Source organism: Manis javanica, chromosome 12 (assembly GCF_040802235.1).
Source record: "Manis javanica isolate MJ-LG chromosome 12, MJ_LKY, whole genome shotgun sequence".
Lineage (NCBI taxonomy): Eukaryota > Metazoa > Chordata > Mammalia > Pholidota > Manidae > Manis > Manis javanica.
In genome coordinates, this window is record NC_133167.1 from 41082339 (window position 1) to 41106395 (window position 24057).

Consider the following 24057-nt stretch of genomic DNA (forward strand, 5'->3'; position numbering starts at 1 on the left):
GCTCCCTGCTCCCACACTTGGGGTTAATCCTTCAGGAGCACGGGGGCTCCATGGCTCTGTCTGCTCACTCCCTACTCTCACTGCATTCCCTCTGCTCCCAGCAACCCCCCACTTCCCTGCCCCTAGCACCCCGAGGAATTCTGTGAATGGGTCTCTGGTGACTGGCAGATGCCTGACCAATTATGTGTCAGAACTGAGGAGAGGAGAGAATGGGTGTTCCCTCTCCACCCCTCCCCTGGGCCAGTATTCCTGAGACTGACCAGCCTCTCTGTCCCCAGTAAACATCTCATAGATGTGAAAACAGATTCATATATGTATATATATGTTATATATATGTTATATGTTATACACATACACACACACACACACACACACAATGGGCACTAAAGGCCAGGTGGTGGGAATGCTGGTCAGAAATTTCAATTTTCTCCACAGATACCATACCAACACCAAACACCACCATACCAAAGAAAGCTGATACAGCTATTTTAATATCAAATAAGGTACACCTTATGGCAAAAACTTTTTCTTGATAGAGAAGAACATTTTATAGTTAAAAAGTGGTTAGTTATAATAAATCTAAATTTATATGTCCTGTGAATCTGTTTCTATTGTGTATTGTATCTCTTTGGTTTTAGTCATGGGGCCTTTTCTTACTGTCAGATTATTTATAATTGAGTTATTTCTCCTTGAGTATTATTTGAGCCCTAGGATAGCATTATCTTTCTCCAAGGAAGATGTACCTTTGTTTCTGGAGGAGTCTAGGCTAACTGCGCTAGTAATCCCAGATCATCTCAATCCAGTCAAGAATGGGAGGATTTGAAGCTGAGCTTCACTCCAGGTCAGGGCTGGTCTGAAACTACACTACCCTAACTCCTAGGTTATAGCATTTAGGGGCCCCATTTGGCAAGTCCTAAATTCCAGTTTTTGTTCTCTTAGCAGGTAGGGCTTTGTTCAGTCTGTTGAAAACTTGTTTCAGCTTTTACCCTCTTAAGATCTCTGAAGTCAGCTTCTGAAAAATAGTTTTATTGACTATAGTCAGCTGTAGGAAGATACCTTATAAATACTTTTCTAAAACTGTTACTTTATAACCTAATATGAAGGTGAATTAATTACTTAATGAACTCCATACATACAATATGACATTAGTATTAGAACTGAGAAACTATGGCAACAAACATATGCCTATCAAAACTAACTCCATTGGTGTGATATTTTCTCTTTTTTTAAACTTGAGATTCATAGGATAAAGTACACAAATCTTAGCATACAGCTTGATGAATTTTGATTTGTGTGAACACTCATGTAACATCACCCTGACCAAATTCTCATTAATTTTTTTCCCTTCACCTATTTCACCCATCCCCTCACTACTCTCCTGTGTGGTTCTCTGTCTTTGAGTCTTTCAGTTTTGTTTATTTGATCATTTGTTTTTTAGCTTCCAATATATAAGTGAAATCATACCATATTTGTCATTCTCTGACTTACTTCAAATAGCATAATACCCTCTAGGTACATCCATGTTGTCACAAGTGGCAAGATTTCATTGTTTTTTTTTATAGCTAAGTAGTATTCCATTGTATGTATTTACAACACTTTTTTTATCCATTCATTTATTGATGGATATTTAGGTTATTTCCTAGGCAATAAACAAAGGAGTGCATATAACTGTTTGGATTAGTGATTGTTTTTTGTGGGGGGGGGGGGTTTCCCAGAGGAAGAATTGCTGGATCATGTGGTATTTCTATTTTTCATGTTCTGAGAAATTTCCATATACAACTTGTTTGCTGAAATGTCTATAGGTTCTCTGCCCTTTTTTTAATCAAATTGGTTTTTCTTTTTGAGTTGTATGAGTTCTTTATATATCTGGATATTAGCCCCTTATTGGATATATCATTTACAGATATAGTCTCCCATACAGTATAGGTTGCCTTTTCATTTTGTTGATGGTTTCCTTTGCTATGCAGGAGCTTTTAGTTTAATGTAGTCCCACTTACTGCTTTTGTTTCCCTTGCCTGAAGAGATATATGATGGAAAAAATTGCTAATGTTGATGTTTAAGTGTTTTTTGCCTCTTTTCTTCTAGAAGTTTCGTGGTTTTAGAACTTATATTTAGGTCTTTAATTGATTTTGGGTTTACTTTTGCATATGGTGTAAACTATGGTCCAGTTTCATTCTTTTGCATGTAGCTGTCCAATTTTCCCAACACTATTTCTTGAAGAGACTCTTTTCCTCATTATATAATCTTTCCTCTTTATATTAATTCACCATATATGTATGGATTTATTTCTGGGCTCTCTCTCCCATTGGTCTGTATATCTGTTATTGTGCTAGTACCATATTATTTTTTATTACTATAGCTTTGTAGTATAATTTGATGTCAGGGAGCATGATATGCTAGCATTGTTCTTCTTTTTCAAGATAGCTTTGTCTGTTTGGGGTCTTTTGTGGTTCCATATAAACTTTTTAGGATTATTTGTTCTAGTTCAGTGAAAAATACCATTGGTATTTTGAAAGGGATTGTATTGAATCTATAGACTGCTTTGAGCAGTTTGGCTATTTTAACAATATTAATTCTTCCTTACCATGAGCATGGAATAGCTGTCCATTTATTTGTGTCTTCTTCAGTTTCTTTCATCAGTGTCTTACAGTTTTCAGAGTACATGTCTTTGACCTCCTTGGTTATATTTATACCTGTGTATTTTATTCTTTTTGATGGAATTGTAAGTGGGAATTGTTTAATTTCTTTTTCTGTTAGCTCATTGTTTGTATATATAATTCAATAGATTTCTATATATTGATTTTTGTATCCTGAAGATTTACTGAATACACTTATTAATTCTAGTAATTTTTGGTGGTATCTTTAGGAGTTTCTATATATAGTATGCCACTGCAAATAGTGAATATTTTACTTCTTCCTTACCAGTTTGGATCCCTTTTGTTTTTCTTGCCTGATTGCTATGGCTAGGAGTTGCAGTAATATGTTGAATAAAACTGGTGAGAGTGGGCATTATTCTCTTGGTTTTAATCTTAGATGAAAAGTTTTTAACTTTATACCATTGAATATGATGTTACTGTGGAATTTTCGTATGTGGTCTTTATTATGTTAAGGTATGTTCCCTGTATACCCACTCTGTCCAGTTTTTATCATGAATGAGTGCTGAATTTTGTCAAATGCTTTTTCAGCATCTGTTGATATATGGTTCCTATCCTTCCTTTTGTTAATATGGTGAATCATATTTAATTAATTTTTAATTGTTTAACCATCCTTGCATCTCTGGAATAAATTCTACTTGGCCATGGAAAATGATCCCTTTACTTTAGTTTTAAATTTGGTTTGCTAATATTTTGTTGAGGATTTTTACATCTGTGTTCATCAGGGATATTAGACTGTAATTTCCTTTTTTTGTAGCATCTTTGTCTTGAAGAATAAATCTAGCAGTATTCCTACCTCTTTTATTTTTGGAATACTTCAAGAACGATAGGTATTAGCTCTTCCTTAAATGTTTGGTAGAATTTACCAATGAAGCCATCTAGTTCTGGGACTTGTTTCTTGAATGTTGTTGATTACCAATTCAATTTTGTTAGTAGTAATCATTTTGTTCAGATTTTGTATTTCTTCATGGCTCAGACTTGGAAGATTGCATATTTCTAAGGATGTATCCATTTCTTCTAGATTACCTATTTATTTATTATTAAGGTATCATAGACACACGATCTTACAAAAGCTTCAAGTGAGCAACATTGTGGTTATTACATTCACGCATATTATCAAGTCTCTCCCCCCCATACCTCATTGCAGTCACTGTCCACCAGCATAGTAAGATGCTATACTGTCATTACTTGTTTTCTCTGTGCTTTATGCCTTCCCTGTGACTCCCCCTACATTACATGTTAATCATAATGCACCTTAATCCCCTTCTCATTCCCTCCCCACCCATCCTCCCCAACCCCTTTCCTTTGGTAGCAGTAGTCTATTCTTGAAGTCTGTGAGTCTGCTGTTGCTATGTTCCTTCAGTTTTGCTTTACTGTTATACTCCACAAATAAGTGAAATCGTTTGGTACTTGTCTTTCCCCACCTGGCTTACTTCACTGAGTATAATACCCTCTAGATCCATCCATGTAGTTGGAAATGGTAGGATTTGTTTTCTTCTTATGGCTGAATAATATTCCATTGTGTATATGTACCACATCTTCTTTATCCATTCATCTACTGATGGACACTTAGGTTGCTTCCATTTCTTGGCTATTGTAAATTAAACAGTGCTGCAATAAACATAGGGGTGCATATGTCTTTTTGAAACTGGGCTCCTGCATTCTTAGGGTAAATTCCTAGGAGTGGAATTCCTGGGTGAAATGGTATTTCTATTTTGAGTTTTTGAGGAACCTCCATACTGCTTTCCACACTGGTTGAACTAATTTACATTCCCACCAACAGCATAGGAGGGTTCACCTTTCTCTGCATCCTCACCAGCATTTGTTGTTCCTTGTCTTTTGGATGTTGGCCATCATAACTGGTGTGAGGTGACATCTCATTGAGGTTTTAATTTTCATTTCCCTGGTAATTAGTGATGTGGAGCTTCTTTACATGTGCCTGTTCACCATCTGAATTTATTCTTTGGAGAAGCATCTGTTTAGATCCTCCATCCATTTTGTAATCGGGTTGTTTGCTTTTTGGGTGTTGAGGCATGTGAATTCTTTATATATTTTGGATGTTAACCTCTTATGGGAACTGTCATTCATGAATGTATTTTCCCAAACTGTAGGATGCCTTTTTGTTCTACTGATAGTGTTCTTTGCTCTATAGAAGCTTTTTAGTTTGAGGTAGTCCCATTTGTTCATTTTTTTTTTATTTTGTTTTCCTCACCCAAGGAGATGTGTTCAGGAAAAAGTTGCTCATGTTTATATTCAAGAGATTTTTGCCTATGTTTTCTTCTAAGAGTTTTATGGTTTCGTGACTTACATTCAGGTCTTTGTTCCATTTCAAGTTTACTTTTGTATATGAAGTTAGACAATAATCCAGTTTCATTCTCTTATATGTAGCTGTCCAGTTTTGCCAACACCATGTGTTGAAGAGTCTGTCATTTCTCCATCGTATATCCATACTCCATTATCGTGTATTAATTGGCCATGTATGGGTGATTTTATATCCGGGTTCTCTATTCTGTTCCACTGGCCTATGGGTCTGTTCTTGTGCTAGTACAAATTTGTCTTGATTACTGTGGCTTTGTAGTAGAGCTTGAAGTCAGGGAGTGTAATCCCCCACAACTTTATTCTTCCTTTTCAGGATTGTTTGGCTATTCAGGGTCTTTTGTGATTCCATATGAATTTTAGAATGATTTGCTCTAGTTTGTTGAAGAATGCTGTTGGTATTTTGATAAGGATTGCATTAAATCTGTAGATTGCTTTAGGCAGGATTGCCATTTTGACCATATTGTTTTTCCTATCCTTGAGCATGGGATGTATTATTTCCATTTATTGGGGTCTTCTTTATTTTCTCCCATGAGTTTCTTGTAGTTTTCAGGGTATAAGTCTTTCACCTCCTTGGTTAGGTTTATTCCTAGGCATTTTATTCTTTTAGATGCAATTGTAAATGGAGTTGTTTTCCTGATTCATCTTTCTGCTAGTTCATATTTTGATTACACAGGAATACAACAGATTTCTGTGTATTAATTTTGTATCCTGCACTTTGCAGAATTCAGTTGTTAGTTCTAGTAGTTTTGGAGTGAATTCTTTAGGGTTTTTTATGTACAAGATCATGTTATCTTTAAACAGACAGTTTAAGTTCTGCCTTACCAATCTGGATGCATTTTATTTCTTTATGTTGTCTGATTGCTGTGGCTAGGACCTCCAGTACTGTGTTGAATAAAAGTGGGAAGGGTGGGTGTCCTTGTCTTTTTCCCAATCTTAGAGGAAAAGCTTTCACCTTTTCACTGTTATGTATGATGTTGGCTGTGGTTTTGACATATATGGCCTTTATTATGTGGAGGTACTTGCCCTCTATACCCATTTTGTAGAGAGTTTTTATCATGAATGTATGTTGAAATTTGTCAGATGCTTTTTCAACATCTATGGAGACGATTTTGTCCTTCTTTTTGTTCATGTGGTGTCTGATGTTGAATGGATTTTCAAATATTGTACCATTCTTGCATCCCTGCAGAAATCCCACTTGGTCATAATGAATGATCTTTTTAATGTATTTTTTAATTTGGTTAATATTTTTTTGAGGATTTTGCATCTATGTTCATCAGGGGTATTAGTAAGTTTTTTTTGTGGTGTCTTTGCCTGGTTTTGGTATTAGAATGATGCTGGTCTCATAGAATGAGTTTGGAAGTATTTCCTCCTCTTCTACTTTTTGGAAAACTGTAAGGAGGATGGTATTAGGTGTTCTCTAAATATTTGATAAAATTCAGTGGTAAAGCCATCTGGTCTGGGGGTTTCATTCTGATGTAGTTTTTTGATTACCAATTCAATTCTGTTGCTTGGAATTGGTCTATTCAGATTTTCAGTTTCTTCCTTGGTCAGCCTTGAAAGGTTGTCTTTTTCTAGAAAGTTGTCCATTTCTTCTAGATTATCCAGTTTGTTAGCATATAATTTTTCATAGTATTCTCTAATACTTCTTTGTGTTTCAGTGGTGTCCATAGTGATTTTTCCTGTCTCATTTCTGGTTCTTTATCTGTGTGTAGACTCTCTTTTTTTCATGATAAGTCTGACTAGGGGATTATCTATTTTGTTAATTTTCTCGAAGAAGCAGCTCCTGCTTTTTAAAAATTCTTTCTATTGTTTCATTCTTCTAGATTTTATTTATTTCTTCTCTGATTTTTATTATGTCACTCCTTCTTCTGACTTTGGGCCTCATTTGTTCTTCTTTTTCTAGTTTCATTAATTGTGAATTTAGACTGTTCACATGGGATTGTTCCTCTTTACTGACGTAAGTGTGTATTGCAGTGTACTTCCCTCTTAGCATGGCCTTCACTGTATCCCACAGGTTTTTGGGTGTTGAGCTGTTGTTTTCATTTGTATCCAAATACTGCTTCTTCTCTGTTTTTATTTGGTCATTGATCCATTGATTATTTAGAAGTATGGTGTTAAGCTTCCATGTGTTTGTGGGCTTTTTCATTTTCTTAGTATAATTTATTTCTAGTTTCATACCTATGTGGTCTGAGAAGCTGGTTGGTACAATTTGAGTGTGTCTGAATTTAGTGAGATTCTTTTTGTGGCCTGATATATGATCTATTCTTTAAAATGTTCCATTTGCATTTGAGAATTAGTGTATCCTGCTACTTTTGGATGGAGTGTCCTTTAGATGTCTGTTAGGTGCATCTGTTCTAATGTGTTGTTCAGTGCCCCTGTCTCCTTACTTATTTTCTGTCTGGTTGATCTGTTCTTTGGAGTGAGCGGTGTGTTGAAGTCTCCTAAAATGAATGCATTGCATTCTTTTTCTCCCTTTAATTCTGTTATTTGTTTCACATATTTGGGTGCTCTTACGTTGGGTGCCTAAATATTCATAATGTTTATATCCTCTTGTTGGACTGAGCCCTTTATCATTATGTAATGTCCTTCTTTGTCTCTTGTGACTTTCTTTGTTTTGAAGTCTATTTTGTCTGATACAAGTACTGCAACTCCTGCTTTTTTCTCCCCATTAGTTGTATGAAATATCTTTTTCCATCCCTTCACTTTTAGTCTGTGTATGTCTTTGGGTTTGAAGTGAGTCTCTTGTAGGCAACATATACACAAGTCTTGTTTTTTATCCATTCAATGACTCTTTCTCTTTATTTTTTGTGTATCTCATAGGTTTTTAGTTTGTGGTTTATATCACATCATTATATATGGTGTCTGTCAATTTTTAGTTGTTAGTCACTTAAGTTCAAGTGAATTCAAACAGCACTACAATTTTAATTCTTTCTCCTCCCCATTTTATATATATGATGTGTTCTTCAACACCTTTTATTTAGTGATTCCCTGAACTAATTTTTAGAAGCAATTGATTTTACTACTTCTGACTTTTAACCTTCATACTAGCTTTTAAGTGATTGGTCTACTACCTTTTCTATCTGTTTGCTTCTACCATTGAAATATTTTCTTTTTAGAATTTTCTTGCTTCTACTTATGCGCTTCCTTTTCCATTTAATGTTTCTTTTAAGATTGGTTTAGTGGTGGTGAACTTCTTTAACCTGTGTTTATCTAAGAAGCTCTTTATTTCCTTCAGTTCTGAATGTTAAACTTTCTGGGTAGAGTATTCTTGGTTTCTCTTTCAGCACTTTAAATATGTCATGCCACTCTGGCCTGTCAAGTTTCTGCTGAAAAATCAGCTGATAGCCTTATGGGGATTCCCCTTTAGGTAACCTGATATTTTTATCTTGCTGTTTTTCATATTCCCTTTTTGTCTTTGATCTTTGACATTTTAATTATTATGTGTCTTGATGTGAACCTCCTTCAGTTCATTTTATTTGGGGCTGTCTGTGATTGCTGGATCTGGATGTCTATTTCTTTCCTTAGGTTAGTGAAATTTTTAGGTATTAATTCTTCAAATAAGTTCTCCATCCCTTTTAATTTTCTCTTTTTTCTTCTGGACTCCTATAATGTGACCTAGAGTGCCCTTAACCTATCTTCTTTTCTTTTTGTTTTTTCTTTCTGCTGTTCAGCTTGAGTGCTTTCCCATTATTGTGTCTTCCAAGTTGCTTATCTATTCTTCTGTATCTTCTGCTGTTGATTCCTCTAGTGTATTTTTTAATTTAATTTATTGTATTCTACTCTGAATGGTTTTTTTTTTTTGACTTTCTCTTTTTTGAAGTTCTCCCTGAGCTCATCCGTTTTTCTTTCAAATCTGGTAAGCATCTTTATAACCAGTGCTTTGAACTTCTTATCAGGTAGGTTAGTTAACCTATTTCATTTCATTTGTTTTTTGTTTTTTTTTCCCTGAAGTTTTGTCTTATTCTGTTGTTTGGAGTATATTCCTCTGTCTCATTTTTTTTTTCACTTTTTGTGCTTAATTCTATGAATTAGTCAAAGAGGCTGTTTCTCCCTGTCTTGAAGAATTGTCCTTGTGTATGGAGGTCTCATGGGGAGAGTGCATGTGCCTAATTTTGACTGGCTAGAAGCCAGATGAGTGTTTGATGGGCATGTCCCTGTGTTGGGCCTCACAGGGCATAGGCTGGGGTGTCTTGTGTGGTTGCCTTCCAGGGCTATGCTAGCAGGGAGGGTATTGTCCAGGGTGCACAGTCAGGGAGCTCCCAGTGGGTACTGGTCTGGGTCCTCTCTGTTGGGGTAGCTGGGGGAGAGAGGCACTGTCTGGGTGTCTTTCATACAAACACCAGCTGAGACCTCACTAATGTGGTGGCTGAAGGTGAATGGGTGCATGCTGACCCATGTTGGCATCTGTCTTGGGCTGTGCAAACAGTGTGGCAGGGGATGGAATGGGCATGGTGGGCGAATCTGCGTGAGCATCACACCAGTACCACTTTGGTGGGAGTGCTGAATCTCTAAGAGGCACATTTGGGTGTGGGCATTGGCCTGGAGGCTACCGTTGCCACATCTGGAGCTGCTGTGTTTACTCTCATCCTGCTCTTGTCCACACTGTCAGTGTGAATATGGAATTAAACAATGGCCCTCACCCTGCTTCCCTTGGCACTAGCAATTTGTGCCAGGGTAACATAAATGATGTAACACACCCTGTTTGCTCCCATTTGCATTAGCAGTGTGCAGTGTGGACAATGGCATTTGCTCTGCTTCCATCTGAGCTAGCTGTGTCCTGGTGGGAAGGCAAACAGTGGCACTCACCAGCTCTTCTGGTCTCATAGAGATTTCCAGTAGTTCCCCTGCCATGTGATGGTTGTGTTTAAGCCCTCCAGCTTCACAGCTCTTTTCCTGTCACTTTATGAGACTTTTTTGCTCTTCTAATATCCTTCTTTACTGCAGGGCCATGCTGGGAGTGTGGGGCTCCTTCCATTACTATGTCTCCATTTCTGCTGCCATTTTTTATGTGGTATTTTACCTTGTAGTGCATAATGTGTTCACTCAGGCTTCATCTTTTCTTGAGATGAATTGCTCCTGTGTGTAGGTGTAGATTTGCTGTGTATGTGGAGGAGGTGTTCTCAGGCTTTTTCTACACTGCCATCTTGGACCCACCTGTCTGGTGTGATATTTTCAAACATTTAAAAATGTTTGATCATGCAAAAATGTGGAAAGCCTTAAAAGGAGAAATAGGCAAAAACATAATCTTTGAAGATATGTATATCTTGTTCCCATTAACATGTACTTAGTAACTTCAGATTTCATGTTCATTAAATGTGTGTATGGAACATTTACCAAAATTGGCCATAGAATTAGTCTCAACATACTGCAAAGGATTAATCTTATAGACTCTATTTTCTGTCCCCAGTGGAATTAAGATAGAAATCAGCAATAGGAAGATAACTGGAAAATGCTGAGTGTTTGGAGCGTATGCTCATACTATGCCTTGAGAGTAGGTAAAGATTACTTAAATAGGACACTAAAATGCACCATTAACAAAAATAACAAATTAGCCTGTATTAAAATTAAGAAATTCTGTCCATCAGCCAAAATGTGTGCACTGCACTGTACACCAAAAGATACGTGTGAGGAATGTCACTGAATCATATTTGCAGTAGTCCCAAACTGACAAACCTAACTAGCTATTTACAGTATAGTAGATCAATAAATTGTTTTTTATACAAAGGAATGCTATACAATGAAAAAAAATTATTGCTGCACACATTGTGAATGAATTTCATAAACATGTTAACTGAAAGAAATCAGATAAAAGTGATATACATTCTGATTTTATTTATATTAAGAACAAACCAGAAAAAAATTAATCTGATTTTGTTAGAAGTGAGGATAGTAATTGCCTGAAGGATAAAGGGAGAGGTGACCAACAGGGTGCATAAAAGCATTTCTGATCGTTTTTATCCATGTTTTGGTTACATGGGTGTGTTCATTTGGGATAATTCATTGGACCTGTGTACTTAATGTTTCCTTATTGTTTGTGTACTTTTTGAATGTGTATTTCAATTAAGAAAACTTAAAAAAAAAAAGGCCAGTGTGACTGACTCGAATGAATATGAGGAAAGTGGGGTATGATAGACCATAAGATCAGGGAGAGAGAAAGGGACCAGATCACACAAGCCTCATCATAGATGAGATTGGCAGGTCATGAAGAGGATGATACTGATTTCTTTGACCTGAATAACTGGGTGAGCAGTGGTGCCATTTACTGAGGTAGAGCACATTTAAAGAGAAGTCAGGAGTTTTACCTCTGATGTGTGGATATTGAGATACATGTTAGACTTTTAAGTGGAGATATTAAATAGCTAAATATAAAACTCAAAAGAGAAATCAGGGATGGGGAATAATTTAAGTCTTTAATGTTATAGTGCTTAAAATACTTGGGGCTCATGGGAGAGATTACTCAGGCAGTGGATATGGAAGGAACAGGGTGCAGGTGAAGTGGAGTAAGGGGATGACATCTGATCTTTGGGGCAGATCAACATTTTGATGTTAGGGAGAAGAGAAGGAGCAACTAATGAGATAAAAGAAAAACAGGAGAATATGGTGCCTCACAGTCAAGGGAAGTGTTTCCTGAAGCAGGGAGTGAGCAACTCTGTCAAATGCTATGGAGATATCCAGTTAGATGAAATGAGATTTGATTACTGGGTTAATTCTATGCAGGGAAAGTATTTGAGGAGAGTAAGGAATTGCAATAGTGTGTTACAGTTGGGAAATGAATCTCTATAACTGTTCACTAATACAATAAAACTTGAGGACTCTGAAGACTTTTTAGTCTAGCAAAGGAGTACCAGCTGAGATTAATGGTTAAATAGTATATAACAGTAAAATTTGGAAGCTTCAAAGGTGACTTATTACAAGCAACCCATAGTGGATTCTTTTATATAAGATACAAAAATTTTATAAGAATCTACCACAAAGGTGCTACACCTGTATTAACATGGATCAGCATTTATATTCTTACCATCTCAAGTCAAGTGACTTGAACTTTCCCAGCCTTCATCATAATTATAAGGCTTTTTCATTTGGCTTTTAATGTGTCAGTGATCTCTTATTCTGAAAGCTTTCATTAATGACTTCTTACTAAAACCTTGAAGCCTTTTGATTTTGTTCATTTTATTAACCATGGCTAAAAGAAAATGTGTAATACAAAGTAAAGAACTGAATGAGTACCTGAAAGTTCTACATGAAAGAATATGGGGCTTATAAATTTCTTTCTCCATTGAGATCAGGAGTTAGAGTGGGCCCTTTGAAGAGAAGTTGGCCTGTTAGGTGGTTCTTCTGCAAAGGAATGAGGGTTCCAGAAGATAATGGGAATAACTAGTTAGGGAGAGCGGTGTTAGGAGGAAAAAGCACACAGCAGTGTCAGGATGAATATGCATTTGAGGCCAATGGACTGAGGTGGCTTATATTGTGTGATGCTGAGGCAGGACAGGATGTAGGTCTGGTTCTAATTGAAAATGGTGAAGAGACCTTTTTTAATTGAAAAGAACAGGGATTCAAACAGATACAGAAAAGAGAATGGAGCAGTTATTTGACAAGTGCAAGGGTCAAACAGGAATCCAAAGACAAGAATCCCAGCATAGCTTTTCTTCCTGAAAATTGGACTGTGAATGTGGACTTAGGGCAGTTGTAAGTAGTGTTTGTGTCTGGTTTTCTCCAGCTGTCTCTGCTGCTTTTTGTGTGCTTGCCGTGTTCTCTGTCATACAGGCTGCAGGCAGCCTTCTCAGTTTTTTTGCCACAACCTACATTATTTCAGCTTTCACTTGGCTGTCATGTCTTCAGCTCAAATTTCAAATGATCTTTAAGCTTTGGATGTCATCAACTCACAGATGCCCACCTTGTTTTCATTTAAATACCTAAGACTGGAAATTTTGTCTAATCCACATTGCTCCCCTCTTTGCTTCCTTGGCCTTGGAAGCTATAGCTTCCATTGGCTGCCCTGGAGTCCAGTGCCCGTCCCTTGTTCAGCCACAGCTGCGGGGATAGCAGTCTCTGAGTAGAGCAGATTCCTGTAGAGAAAGGGCGTGATGGGGCAGGCAAGATGTCTTCCTCATTTTAAAAGTATATGATTAATTGAAATTGTGAAGACTTGGAGTTTTGGAATAATGGCATAAGGCCTCTGGCTAAAGGAATGAGCATGGAGAGAGGTAGGAGTTAAGTCAGAGAGCTAGCCTGGGCTGTATTATGCAGGCCATGGGATTGCATTTGAAGTGTGTATATTGTGTCTGTAGCTCAGGTAAATATCCATCTTTGTTCAAATGCATATTAGAGATACATGGGGGGAAAGTCTGAAGAGTTGAATACCAAATGAATAGTAACTGTGTCTCTGGGGAGAGGGAGGAGCCAGATTGGGGGCTAGTGGTCAGTTACCTTTATATGTGAATATTCAATAAAGGGGGATATAGTCATGTGCTGTTTGTGGAATTTAAAGTTAATTAAAAGAGGTTGGGGTGGGAGGCAATAACCAGAGGAGTGTGGTTGAGGGAGGGCCAGTCTGTGAGACCTGTCAGTCTGTGCAGCCCCAGAGGGAGGCAGCTCTTCTGAGTCCTAGGACTCAAAATAACATAATCTAAAAACTGCAGATCAGGTCCAGCTCTCTTAAGTTCTTGGCAGAACATTCTGAACACTAGTAACTTTCAGCTACAGTGTGATAAATTAAAAGTGAAGAGTTAGAATGTGAGGTATGGATTTCTTAAAACAATACAATATTGATAAAATTAGTCATGTTTTATTTTAAAATTTGTGAGATTTCATTTAATCTTGAAATATATACAGTCTAATTTGGGTTAATATTTTCAATTGATTGTGTCATAATAGACTACCTATCACATGATATATTGCCTGTACAAAAAGTATCAAACATTATAGATTTACACCAATGGATGTAGGTATTGACTGAAGAGTTTTACTCATTTTCATGTTTATTTACATGGTCTTTTAAAATTTAAGCTTAGCATGCAATACATAAAACTTAGAAGGAATTGCATGTATTTTTTAGTATTTTCCCAAAAAGGTTAAAGGTTTTGAGAACTTAAGTGGCTGAACTGAGTGTGAAGCACTTGAAGAGTTGTGTAAATTGTAATGAAAAATTAGAAGAATCGGGTAGAAATGAGGTCCTTTCTATTTAGCTAACACTTATAGAACTCTTACTAAGTGCCTAATATTATTCCAAATACTTTACATGTTTTAACTCATTTAATTCTGTGAGGTCAAAGATAAGATTACACTAGTTAAAAAGGATCAAGAATGAGATGAACTAAAGCAACCTAACAGAAGTTCTAAATAATGTGAAAATAGAAAAGTGTGCTAAAAGGTGAGCATGGACATAAACTTGGGTACTTTGTCATAACAGGTACACCTCTTCTTTCAATTTATTCAAATGTGTCTGTTTATTCAAAGATACTGTTAACTTTCCCTTTTTCAGTGGCATTCAACAAATCAGACTTTCTGCCAATCTTTTAAAAATTATTTTTTTACTTTTTTATTGAACTATAGTTGATACACAATATTATATTGATTTTAAGAATACAACACAGTGGTTCAACAGTTACACACATTAAATCCTCACCCCAACTAGTGCCGTTACTATCTGTCAACACAAGAAGATGTTACAGAACCACTGGGTATATTCTTGCTCTACTTCTACTCCCATGACCAGCTTATATTATGATTGAGATTTTTTTTGTCCCTTTATCTCCCTCCTCCTCCCCACCCATCCTCCCCAATCCCCTCCCCTGTGGTAACCACCAGTCACTTCTCAGTGTCTTTCTATGCTATTTTATTCATTTTGTTTTGTTTTGAGATTACACAAGTAAGTAAAACCATATGGTATTTATCTTTTTCCATATGGCTTATTTCACTGAGCATAATGCCCTCTCAGTCCATCCATGTTGTCACAAAGGTAGAATTTCTTTCTTTTTTAATGGCTGAATAATATTCCATTGTATATATGTACCACATCCTCTTTATCTATTCATCTGTTGGTGGACACTTTGGTTGCTTCCACAGCCTGGCTATTGTAACTAATGCTGCAGTAAACATAGGGGTGCATATATCTTTTCAGATCAGGGATTTTGTTTTCTTTGGGTAAATTTCTGGAAGTGGAATTACTGGGTCATATGGCATTTCTATTTTTGGTTTTTTGAAGTGCCTCCATACTGCTTTCCACAGTGGCTGTACCAGTTTACATTCCCACCCCAGTGTAAGGAAAGTTCCCTCTGCCAATCTTTTTATTTTTGAAAACTTGTGGTTAGTAACCAATTTTTAAGAGTTATACAGTTGGCCCATTGAATGTTATATCTGAGAAAAATGGTGTTGCTACATGTATTTGATGAAATATGTGAATAAATAAAATGTGTTAATATTCTTCTCAAAACTACTGAAATTTGTTAGAATAGCTTGATTGGCTTTTTTGATATTTGGTTTTGCTATAACATTCAGTGGTTCTGAGGGGAAGTTAGTGTTGTATAATCTACATCTAGTTTGACATGAGAGAATTGAGGAAAAGGGCATGAAGCACAACACAGAATACTGATTGAAAACATCGTAGCTAAAACAAATGTATTGCAGATATCAGAATACCCTGATCTAAATACCCTGTATCTAAAATAAATACCTGTTTATTTTTTGCTCTTTACGTTCTTCTGAAATGTGGTTTAGGGTTTCCCTCTAATCCATCTCCTAAAAAAATTCCTGTGGAATATAAAAATAATTTACTTTGTTCATTATTGTGTGTATATGAATTTGTTTTGTTTTTTTGTTTTTATAATATTTTTAAACAACTTTTTTGCCTTATTTCCCTAGGGAGTTGGTGTCTCAGTTCATGGGGAATTCCGAGTAGCTACTGAAAAGTCTCTTTTTGCAATGCCAGAAACAGCAATAGGTAAAAAAAACTAATTTTTTTCATAATTACTTTTAGAATCATTCTTTGTTTGATACATTTTCAGGTTATACTGTTGTTGAAGGAATTAATGGAATCTTGGTGATATACAGCAATGAAAGAACATCTGAAAAGATATTAGAATAAGAAGGTACTTAAAAGTTTATATTAGCTCAATACAAGTATCTGAAACACAAAATCAAAAATATTTAACTGGAGAAACAAACACACTATAGTTAATTTCAGATAAAGGATTATTGGAAAAATATTCTTGCATTCAGATCTGTGATCTATTTGAATTAATTTTTGTATACAGTGCAAGGTAATAATCAGAGGTATAGATCAAAGTTTATTTATTTTGCATATGGGAATACAATTGTTCCCACACCATTTTTTAAAAAAAGAAGCTGTTGTTTCTCCTCTGATTGCTTTTGCACCTTTTTCTGTATGTGGATCTTGGTGCCAACAAAACATTGTCTTGATTCCTGTTACTTTATAGGTAGTAATCCTCTAACTTTGTTCTTTTTTCCTCCAAGTTGTTTTGGCTACACAGATCATTCATATTTCTATGTGAATTTTAGAATGAGGTCATTAATTTCAACAAAAATATTCAATTCTATCATAAATGATTTTTTTTGAAACATTCAGTTTAAATAGCTACCAATATATAGAAATACAATTGATTTTTATTGCAGTATAATTGATATAATATCCTATTAGTTCCAGGTGTATATCATGGTGATTTGGCATTTTTATGTGTTATAAAATGATCCCCATGGTAAGTCTAGTTACCATCTGTCACCATACAAAGTTATTACAATGTTATTAACAATATTCCCTGTGCTGTACATTATATCCCCATGACTTATTTATTTTATAACTGGAAGTTTGTACTTAATCCCCTTCATCTTTTTTACACCTCCATGGCTCCTTTCCTCTGGTAATCAACAGTTTGTTACCAGTATCTATGAATCTTTCTGTTTTGTTTAGTTTGTTCATTTGTTTTGCTTTTTAGATTCCACATATAAATAAAATCATATGACCTGATTGTTTATAGTTCATAATGTGTGATCAAAACCGAAAGTTTCTGTGATGACTTCCCTTGTACTGTTCACCATGTAAGAACTTATTCACTATGTAAGAATCTGTTCACCATGTAAGAACTTGTTCGTTATGCTTCAGAAGATTGGAGACTGACGAAAATTAGGCTTGGGGTGGATTAATGATTGTGCATTGAGCATTTACTCCCCTATACAGAATTTTATTGTTGTTAACAACCATTTGATCAATAAATATGAGAGATGCCCTCTCAAAAAAAAATCATATGGTATTTGTCTTTTTCTGACTTATTTCACTGAGCTTTATGCTCTCAAAATCCATCCATGTTGTCATGAATGGCAAGACTTCATTCTTTTTAATGGCTGAATAACATCCCAGTATGTGTGTAAAAATCCATCCCACTTCTTTATCCATCACCTGTCAGTGGACACAATGGTTGCTTCTGTATCTTGGCTATTGTAAATAATGCTACAATGAACATAAGGTAACATAAATTTTTTCAAATTGGTGTTTTCATTTTCTTTGGATAAACATCCAGAAGTAGAATTGCTGGATTGTATGATAGTTCCATTTTTAATTTTTTCAGGAAACTCCATACCAATATATATAATATATATGTTTTCCATGGCTGCGCCAGTTTATATTCCTGCCAGTAGTACAGTATGGTTACCTTTTTCCACAGCCTTACCAACACTTGATATTTTTTGTCTTTTTGATAATGGCTAATCTGGTTTGTTTGAGGTGATAATGCATTGTGGTTTTGATTTGCATTTCCCTGGTGATTAGTGATGTTGAGCATATTTTCATGTGCTTACTGGCATTTATTTGTTTTTAAATGACTGTTCAAGTACTTTGCCAATTTTTTAATTGGGTTGTTTGTTTTGTTGATATTGTTTTATAAATGTTTGTGTATTTTAGATGTTTACTGCTTGTCAGATGTACAATTTTGGAATCACTTCTCCCACTCAGTATGTTGCCTTTTAGTTTTGTTGATGTTTTTTTCTCTGTGTAAAAGCTTGTAAGCTTGATGTAATCCCATTTGTTTATTTTAGCTTTTGTTGCCTCTTCTTAAGGATACTGGTCCAAAGAAAACTATTGCTAAGACTGATATCAAAGAGCTTATTATCTATGTTTTGTTCTACAATTTTTGTGGTTTCAAGTCTTACATCCAAGTCTTCATCCATTTTGAGTTTATTCTTGTATATGGTGTGAGACAGTTGTCCAGTTTCTTTCTTCTGCATGTATGTGTACATTTTTTCCAACACTGTTTATTGAAGATACAGTCTTTTCACCATTGTGTATTCTCCCCTTCTTTATCATAGGCTAATTGACCATTTATGTGTGGAGTTTTGCTGGGCTCTCCATTCTGACTTATTGTCTGTGTGTCTGTTTTTGTACCCATATCATAATGATTAGATTACTATAGCTTTGTAATATACTTTCAAATCATGGCATGTTATACCTCCAGCTTTTTTCTTTTTCTTCTTGATTTCTTTCTTTGTTTTCAAGATTGGTTTTTGCTGTTTGGATTTTTCTTGTTTCTTGAGGTAGACCTGTATTGGTATAAACTTACCACTCAGAACTGCTTTTGCTGCATTCCCTAGATTTGCCCAAGGTTTTTAAAATAATTTTCTCCTTAATTTCTTTGTTGACCCATTGGTATTTAGTAACATGTTGTTTAGTCTCCACGTGTTATGTTCTTTCCAGTTTTCTTCTTGTAATTGATTTCTAGTTCTATACTATTGTAGTCAGAAAAGATGCTTGATATGATTTAAATCTTGAATTTATTGAGACATCTTTTGGAGCCTAATATGTGTTCTATCCTGGAGAATGTTCCATGTGCACTTGAAAAAAATGTGTATTGTACAGTTTTTGTCTGAAATGCTTCCTATGTATCTATTAAGACTGTTAGTCTAATGTGCTGTTTAAGGTCAATGTTTCCTCATTGGTTTTCTATCTGGGTGACCTATCTTTGATGTTATTGGGATGTTGAAGTTGCCTGGTATTATTGTATTACTGTCAATTTCTCCCTCTATGTCAGTTACTGTTTGCTTTATATATTTAGGTGCTCCTCTGTTGGGTGCATAAATATTTACAAATGTTATATTCTCTTCCCGGATTGACTCCTTTATCATTATGTGTAATGCCCTTCTTTGTCTTTTATTACAGTCTTTGTTTTCAAGTCTGTTTTTTCTGATAAGAGTATTGCTGCACCAGCCTTCCTTTTGTTTCCATTTGCATGGAATATCTTTTCCCATCCATCACTTTCAGTCTGTGTGTGTCTTTAGGCAGCATGTTTTTTTTTTATCAAGCCACCCTCTGTCTTTCAATTGGAGCATTTAGTCCATTTACATTTAAAATAATTATTGATAGGTATGTACTTATAGCCATTTTGTTCATTATTTTATTGTTTTCTTTTTTTAGTTCTTCTCTGTTCCTTTCTTCTTTCTTTCTACCTTTTTTCCCTGTGGCTTGATAGCTTTCTTTAGTGTATGTTTGGGTTCCTTTATTTTTATTTTTTGTGTATCTCATAGGTTTTTGGTTTGTGGGTTACCATGATGTTAATATATATTGACCTGTATATTAACAATTTATTTTAAGCTTTGAGTTGTTTCAGATCAGATGTATTCTAAAAGCACTTCATTTTGACTCCCTGCCTTTTATGTTTTTGATGTCATATTTTGCATCTTTTTATTTTGTGTATCCCTTAACTACTTGTTTTAATGTGCGTTGATTTTACTACTTTTGTCTTTCAACCTTTATACTAGCTTTCTAAGTGGCTGATCCACTGTCGTTACTGCATATTTGCTTTTACCAGTGAGATTATTTTTTCTCCCATATTTTTTCTTATTTCTCGTTACAGACTTTTCTTTCCCACTTAAAGAAGACCCTTTAACATTTCTTGCAAGGGCTTTTTAATGCTGATGAACTCCTTTAGTTTTTGCCTGTCTGGAAAACTTTATGTCCTTCAATGCTAAATGATAACATTGCCTGGTAGAGTATTCTTGATTGTGTTTCCCTTTCTGTACTTTAAATATATCCTGCCACTCCCTTCTGGCAAGTCTCTGCTGAAAAACCAGCTGATAGTCTTAGAAATTTTCCCTTGTATATGACTGTTTTTGTCTTAATGGCTTTAAGATTTTCTCTTTCTCTTTAACTTACTATTTTAATTGTAATGTATCTTGGTGTGGATTACTTTGACTTCATCTTGTTTGGTATTCTCTGCTTCCTGGACCTGGAGGTTAAGGAAGTTCTCACAATTATTTTTTTCAATTAAGTTTTCTGCCCCTTTCTCTCTCTTTTCCATTATGGGATCCATATAATGCAAATGTTACACTTGATGTTTTCCTAGAGGTCCCTTAAACTATTCTCAGTGTTCAATTCTTTTTTCTTTTTTGCTGTTGTGATTGGGTGATTTCTGCTATTCTGTCTTCCAGATAGCTTATCCATTCTGTTCTATCATCTAATCTGCTGTGGATTCTCTCTAGTATATATTTCATTTTAGTTATTGTATTCTTCATTCTTTTTGGTTCCTTATATTTTTCTAACTCTTTGTTGACATTCTTACTGTCCTGAGTTTGATTAGCAACTTTATGACCATTACTTTGAACTCTTTGTCAGGTAGATTTCCTTTTCTCCATTTCATTAGGTTTTTTCCTGGGGGTTTTATCCTGTTCTTTCATTTGGGACATATTCCTATTTCCTTGGTTAGTCCGACTTTCTGACTTTGTTTCTATGAACTAGGCAGAACAGCTACCTCTCCTGTCTTGAAAGAGTGGTCTTGTGTAGAGGCACTCCCCTTGTATGCTATGTGTGCCTAGCACTTTGGCTGGAAGGCCAGAGCTGGAGCAAGTGTGGGCCAGGAGGGCCCTGGAGTGCACTGTGTCAGGGCTGCCCTAGTAGGATGTCTGGATCTAGAGTGGGCATGTGCTGGAGTAGGTCTGGGGGTATACTGTGTTTGGGCCTTCTTGGCTGGATGGCTGGATTGGGTGCAGGTGTGGCTCTCGTGTGTTGTGCGGCAGTGTGTTGCATCATGCGGGGTATGTGGATGCTGCTGCAGTACACTATTCCAGTGCTGCCTTTCCCTGGCAGCTAGAGCTGGAATGGGCATAGTAAGGGGGGCCTGGGTCTTCCTTGGGGGGAAGGCTGGAACTGTATGGTCTAGGAGCCTGGTGCTGGTTTGGGCAGCCTTTGTAAGCCAGCTAGAGCATATGGATCCTACTCTCTTCACACTATCAAAGTGAAGAGATAATGTAAAAAATGGCACTTGCTGGTGCCCCTGACCCTGGAGAGAGTTCTGGCAGGTCCCTGTCTGGCAGGAAACCCATTGTAGGGGGTTTCCTTCACTTATACTCTAGTTGCCATTTTAAACTATTTTTTTCATTGTGCAGGTGAGTCTATGCATCAGCCCCTCAGTGATATCCCTTCATGCTGCAGATTGTTGCATTAGCTGTGAGGTTCCCATCATTACTGTGTTTCCATCTCTCCTACTCTTATCTCTGTGGTCTATCATTTGCTGTGCAGAAGTTGTTCAATAAGCCCTCAGTCCTTCCTCAGGAGGAATTGCTCTGTATATAGGTGTAGATTCAGTGTGTTCATGGGAGGAAGTAAGTTCAGGGTCTTGCTGTGTCTCTATCTTGGACCACCCTCCAAAACATAATTGATTTTTTATATTGACTTTATGTCCTGTAAACTTGCTAATTTCACTTATTCTGGTAGAGTTTATGTAGATTGCATTATATTTTCTAAATAGATAATTATGTCATTCACAAATAAAGTCAGTTTTACTTTTTCCAATCTGGATACCTTTTATTTCCTTTACTTGCTTTGTTACACTGGGTAGAGCCTCAATACAATGTTGAATAGAAATGTTGAGTAGACATTTTTGCCTTAGGTACATTCTTGACCTTAGGGAAAACACTGTCCTTCACCAATTAAGTATGATATTAGGTGTAGTTTTTTTTGTAGGTGAAGTTTCCTTCTATTTCTAAATTGCTGGGATTTTTATTAATAGGAATGGACTTTGGGTTTTGTCAGTTTTTTCCTGCATCTTTTGAGACCACCATTGGTTTCTCTTTTTTAACTTGATAATGGTGAATTACTTTGGTTTTTCAACATTAAACTTATCCTGCATTGCTAAGATAAATCTCACTCTGGTATGATGTGTTATTAATTTTTTATATGTTGTTGGGTTTGATATACTAAAATTTTATTTGGAATTTTTGTATATGTGCTCATGAGGGGTATTATTCTGTGGTTTCTTGTAACAACCTTGCTTTCTGTTGGCAAAAGGGTAATGCTGGTTTCATTTTGTGGAAGAATTTGTGAAGAATTAGTGTCATTTTTTTTTTTCTCTATGTCTGGTAGAATTCAGCAGTAAAACCATCCAGGCCTAGAGTTTTCTTTGTAGGAAGGTTTTTAACTGTAAATTCATAATATTTGATAGATGTAGGGCTATTTAAGTTACCTGTTTCTTATTGCATAAGCTTTGGTACAGGGGTCTTTTAAGGAATTTGTCTAATTTATTAGCATAAAGTTCATAATATTCCTTTATTTTCTTTTTAGTATCTGTAGAATCTGTGGAGATACCTAGCTTTCTCATTCTTGATATTAGTAATTTGTGTCTTCTGTCTTTTTTTTCTAACCAGCTTAGTGGTTTATTTTATTGATTTAAAAAAAATCAGTTTCTTTGGTTTCATTTCTGTTTTACTGCTTTTTGCTCTGACCTTTATTACTTCCATTTTCCATTTTAGGTTTTGTCTGTTCTTTCTCTAGTCTCCTACGGTTGAACTTGAGCTCAGCTATTTGAGACCTAGGTTTACAATTCTATTCTAATTTTTAAATTCCAATACTTCAAATGATGTTGCTATACTATCTTATCATTTATGTGTTTCCCATGAGAAACATCCTTTCTCTCATTTTTATCTTTGTTATTCTGTAAGTAGGTGCATTTTTAGTTTCTTTGGCTGCTTTTAAGATTTCTAACTGATCAATGTTTGTGGCTATATATGATGTACCTTGGTGTATTTTTCTTCATGTTTGTTATGCTTTTGTTTATTGAGCTGCTTAGGTGTATTGTTTTTGTCATATTTCCCAAATTTGACAGTATTTCTTCAAATGTCTTTCTTTCCCCCACTCTATTTTAAGAAACTCCATTTAAATTTGTATTAGTTTCATTCATGCATTGCTCATATGTAAATTTTTTTTTTCATTTTAAATAGTTTCTATTCCTGCATCTTCAAATTCACTAATCCTTTCTTTTGCAGAGTCTATTCTGCCCTTAATCCTAGTCAGGTATTTTTTAGTTATACATTCACCTTAGTTTTCATCTATAGGATATCATATGGATCATTTAAAAAAATATCTTCTTTGTTCATACTTAGCTTTTTCAAAATATAGATATGTTTATTATAACTGTTAATGTCCTTGTCTGCTAATCCTTATATTTATGTTAGTTATAGGCCAATTTTGATGAATTGTTTTATCACCTCATTATGCATAGTATTTTCTTGTTCTTTTAGGTGATTGGTAACTATTGTATTCTAGACATTATTAACTTGGGTGCTGGATATTTTTGTATTCTTATAAGTATTCTTGAGCTTGCCTATGAGGTGAATTTAAGTTACTTGGAAACAGTTTGATCCTTCAAAGTCTTTAAAGTTTTTCTTTTTTCTTTTAAATGCAGGATTGGAAGAGTGTTCAGGCTAGGGTAAATTATTTCCCACTACTGAAGTGAGACCCTTCTTTGAATTCTACTCAGTGCCTTGTGAATCATTAGTTTCCCTTGTATAACTGCTGGGAATGGGCACTATTCCCAGCCCTGTGTGGGCTCCCAATACTGTTCTGTGCATCCTTTACTGTGGTTCTTTCCCTAGCCACAGGCAGTTTCCTCTACAGATGTACCAAGGTGAGTACTCATGGGAGACCCTCTGCAGATCTGCGAAGTTTTCTCTCTTTGTAACTCTCTCCTCTGTTCTGGAAATTCTAGCTGCCTTGGTCTGCCTGGACTCTTGGCTTCCTCTCAGATCAGGGACTATGCTTGGCCTGTAAATTTTCTGAAGGCATTAAGGTGAAGCTCTTAAGGGTTGA

At 35.7% G+C, this 24057-nt stretch overlaps 1 protein-coding gene and 1 long non-coding RNA gene across 4 annotated transcripts in view; one reads left to right on the plus strand and one right to left on the minus strand.

The window, feature by feature from the left end:
- Nucleotides 1-24057, plus strand: part of HIBCH (3-hydroxyisobutyryl-CoA hydrolase) — a 156977-nt gene that overhangs the window by 90711 nt on the left and 42209 nt on the right. For all 3 annotated transcript variants that reach the window (XR_012123633.1, XM_037015082.2, XM_073218510.1), the window contains one exon: nt 15834-15912. Coding sequence is in view for 2 of the 3 variants with exons in the window: in XM_037015082.2 (XP_036870977.1) it covers nt 15834-15912 (79 nt within the window). In the remaining variant the exon portion in view is untranslated. The remainder of the gene's footprint in view (nt 1-15833; nt 15913-24057) is intronic.
- The window catches only part of LOC140845026 (uncharacterized), a 138680-nt gene that overhangs the window by 34784 nt on the left and 79839 nt on the right, over nt 1-24057 (minus strand). The window lies entirely within an intron of this gene.